The sequence below is a fragment of the Zingiber officinale genome, chromosome 7B (genome assembly GCF_018446385.1).
Source record: "Zingiber officinale cultivar Zhangliang chromosome 7B, Zo_v1.1, whole genome shotgun sequence".
NCBI classification, from domain to species: Eukaryota; Viridiplantae; Streptophyta; class Magnoliopsida; order Zingiberales; family Zingiberaceae; genus Zingiber; species Zingiber officinale.
The window spans coordinates 23,994,884-23,998,369 of NC_055999.1; the positions used below are offsets into that span (position 1 = coordinate 23,994,884).

At 40.0% G+C, this 3,486-nt stretch overlaps 1 protein-coding gene across 2 annotated transcripts; it reads left to right on the forward strand.

The window, feature by feature from the left end:
* Positions 1–213: 213 nt before the first annotated feature.
* LOC122003642 lies at positions 214–2,728 on the forward strand. 2 transcript variants are annotated; one of them, XM_042558721.1, is made up of 4 exons: positions 214–603; positions 1,066–1,172; positions 1,270–1,331; positions 2,396–2,728. In XM_042558721.1, the coding sequence occupies exons 1-3, from the start codon at positions 237–239 to the stop codon at positions 1,285–1,287; spliced, it is 492 nt and encodes a 163-aa protein (XP_042414655.1). In that variant the 5' UTR covers positions 214–236; the 3' UTR covers positions 1,288–1,331; positions 2,396–2,728. The 2 variants fall into 2 exon arrangements, 1 of the variants encoding a protein (XP_042414655.1); XR_006118015.1 differs by lacking the exon at positions 1,066–1,172 and having other exon boundaries at positions 214–534.
* The last annotated feature ends 758 nt before the right edge of the window (positions 2,729–3,486 follow it).

Genomic DNA, 3,486 nt, shown 5'->3' on the forward strand with positions numbered 1-3,486 from the left:
TTAAATAATAAGGTTTAATGGGCAAATAGTCTTAACATAATTTTTAGAAATTTTTAGAATTTTTTTTTGAAATTAATCGGAACTCGTACGGCGTATTTAGAGGGGATGCACTTATGGACTCGAGAAAAACCTGTTTGGAATACCCGGAGGTGGGAGTTGATTAAGGAATGGATCTAGGGTTTAATTTTAAAAACCCTAAGTTATAAGATTTTCTCCTGTGCACTATTCTTCTTCCCATGGCGAAAAACCTTCTCCTCCTCCTCACCTCGCGACGCCGCCTCCTCTCCTTCGCCAACCCCAAGCCATCGTCGGTCTCCTTCTCCCTTGAGGCAGAGTCGCTGGTCTTCTTCTCTCTTGACCCTCAGCCACCAGCCTCCTCTTCCCCGAGCCCTCACGTGGCTTCCCTTCCTCGCGATCTCGCCACGCCGATCGCCTTCTCGCGCTCTTCCTTCTCTCAGCATCGTCTTTGCCTGACATCGTCGACGCCCGACGTCGCGCCACTCGCCTCCCATCGCCGATGCAACCCTAGCAGCGGTACTCATCCCGATCCCCTCCCTCTCCCTCTCCCTCTCGCGGCGCTATGCCCTAGCAGTAATTTTGGAGGTAAGCGGTTAGATTTGGTTATGGATTTGGGCATTCGCGTTTGATCTTGTATTCTGGTCTTGTGAAGGTTCCGAGTCTTAAGGTGGAAGTGATATTGTTTTGTGATAATTTTTGGTTCTTTGTGATGGTGCTGAATTCACGGGTCAAGGGAGCTGGAGAATCTGTCCTACTTCATGTTTTATCTCTTGTGAAGATTGATTTCAGTTTATGGTATAGAGGATTTGAGTCAATGACGTTCTTTGTTCTTTAAGTCACTATGTTTTTTTTGGTGAACCGATTTAGTAGGATGGAATGTGATTGCAATGGGGTTTCTGTTTCTTTTGGATGGCTGCGGATTTGTTTGGATAAGTCTAAGGGTTGTGAATCGATCTTGATGTAGTTTTTGTTTGGCAAGACAACTTTGGATTTCTGGGCAGATTTGCATATTTTGAATCAACCTCAATATTGATTTGGTTTCGGCAGATAGCCTTGAATTCTGGATAGATTTGGAAGATTGTGAGATGATTTCGATGTTGGTCCCATTGTGGCATGCTAGTCTCAGATTTCTGGATGGATTTGGGTTAATCGAGGTTCATAGTTGGATTAGGGTTTTTTCCTCATTAAGTTGGGTTTGGTTTACCTAGATGTTTGTGAAATTAGCTAAATTGTACATCACGTGATTTGCAGGACGTTGATTCGAGATGAGCGTCACGACGTGGGTTTTAGTCTTATACGATCGACAGATAAAGGTGGGCACTTCTTACTTTATCTCTTTAGTTCTTTGAACTTGATGTATGACCTATTTTTGGATAAGGACTGTACCTTGACTCCACTATTATTTTTCCTGTGCTTGATGCTTCCACTCGATCTTTGAGATATTCGTTTCCATATCTATACAGTCTCTCATTGTTATCCATGATACGCAGCAGATACTAGATACATGTTTGCATTGTTGTTTATTTATATTATGTTTTGAGCATGTTGGCTTCATGTAGCATGCCTAATTTCTACTTATATTTGTATGAGAACTGTTGCATTTGGCGCATCATATCATGGCATGCATGTCAACGACAAATTCTCCCTTGCGGTCGAGAGAGTCGTTGACCAGGGCTGCATACTCGGCCACTCGAGAGAGTGGTAGCTGGAGTTGATGTCGCTTGTCCTGTCGTGCCGCACTCGGCCACTCGTGGGTAGTGGTAGCTGGAGTTGCGAGCAGCAGGGACCCCCTTCGCTGTGTAGCTAGTTATCTACTCAACACTTGTCAGCTCGGTCACTCGAGAGTAGTGGCAGCCTTTGAGTGGTACAGTTGTCATTGATCCGGCCTCTTGACTATACAGGGGTCGTGGTGCAGAGAGGTGGGGGGGGTGACCATCCGTGCATACGTTGTTATTATCTGCTGATGCTGTTGTTGCTACTTTTGCTGTTATTACTAGCTTATGTTGTTGTTGCTTGATTATGCTGTTGGTATTAGTTTATGTGGTTGTTGCTTTCTTATGTTGAGATATACACTCGTTGTAGGGGTTTAGACTCTGGTTTATTTATTGGTAAAATGGATACATCTCACTTATTACCTCTGTAGTTATAAGCAGTAATGTAGCAGGTTAGCACTACTTCTGACCTTCTATTACCTAGCCTAGGATATGGATTCAGGTACGAGCATATATTATGATTTTATTTTAGTATCTATTGCTTCCTTTATGAGACTGTATTCCTTTTGGCATTCTCTATTTGTTTATTTTGTTCATGCACTATTTTACCTTTACCCGTTGAGTTCCAATACTCACCACCTCGCAAACTGATTTTCTTTCGCCAGGTAACAGGTAGATGATTGAGAAGTTACTTGGAGAGTCCCGACTGACAGTCCCACGTCACACTCGAGGATAGTCTTCTTTTTGGTTTTGTTTCTCTTCACTTGCATTTCGCATTCGTTGGATTTGGTGTTGTGAGAACTATGTTTTGAGACTTGTCTTGTGGGCTTTGTATCTACGATGTTTTGTGGACTTTGCATTTGTGGGTTTTCTTTCCATTGTTTCGCTGTGTTTTCAGTGCAGCCGTGTGGGCTATTAGTGTTTTAAACTGCGTGTGGGTGTTGTTGTCTTGTTCCAACCGAGTAGGCTGTATTATATAAATTGTGTAGTTGTGTTTATATCCAGCCGTGTGGTCTGTTGAATATGTTATATGTTGTGTGTATGTATTTATTGCTTCATATTATCACCTGTAGAGGGGAGATGTTACCGGATTTTTATCTGGCAGTAACTCCTCTGGGGGCGTGACAGGGGAGGCCCCCCTCCCCCTTTCCTTTTATATGGAGATCCGGGTGCCTGGATTTGGGGCGGTGCGAGGCGTCCGGACCCAGATACCAAGAGCGGGCACCCCTAATTTTGAGCTCCCGTTCGTGGTTTTTTAATTATTAATTATATATATATATATATATATATATATATATATTAAAATTAATTAGTTAGAAGCTAAGTTTTAGTATCTATTTAATTTAAAATTTATTAAAGATTAATTTAAGTGACAAATTGTTTAATTAATTTTTATTAGGTGAACTTGAAAAGTAAGTAAAGAAGATGATTAAGTTAAAATGGCTAATTTAGTTGTTATGGTTAAAGATTGAGAGTTTTAATAGATTAATTAATTTGTTAAATAAGTTAAGAGATAATTAGGTTAGGTCAATTTTTAATTTAGGTTAAGAATTAAGTAAATTTATAGAATAGATTAAATTAAATAAGTTGTGCAAGTTATAAGTTAATTTCAAGTGGTGAAATTAAGTTTAAGTTAATTAACATATATTAGAATTAATTTTGATGATTAATTAGCTTAAGAAGATTGATTTACGAAAAAGTATGAGTTTAATTAATGGTTAATTGAATTGATTAACTTGAGGATTAATTAATTCAA

What these genes read in the sequence shown, in the direction of transcription:
- LOC122003642 (XM_042558721.1), top strand. Translation starts at nt 237, where the DNA reads ATGGCGAAAAACCTTCTCCTCCTCCTCACCTCGCGACGCCGCCTCCTC. An exon ending in CCCTAGCAGTAATTTTGGAG is followed by an intron (nt 604 to 1,065) that starts GTAAGCGGTTAG and finishes TGGTTTCGGCAG; the next exon opens with ATAGCCTTGAATTCTGGATA.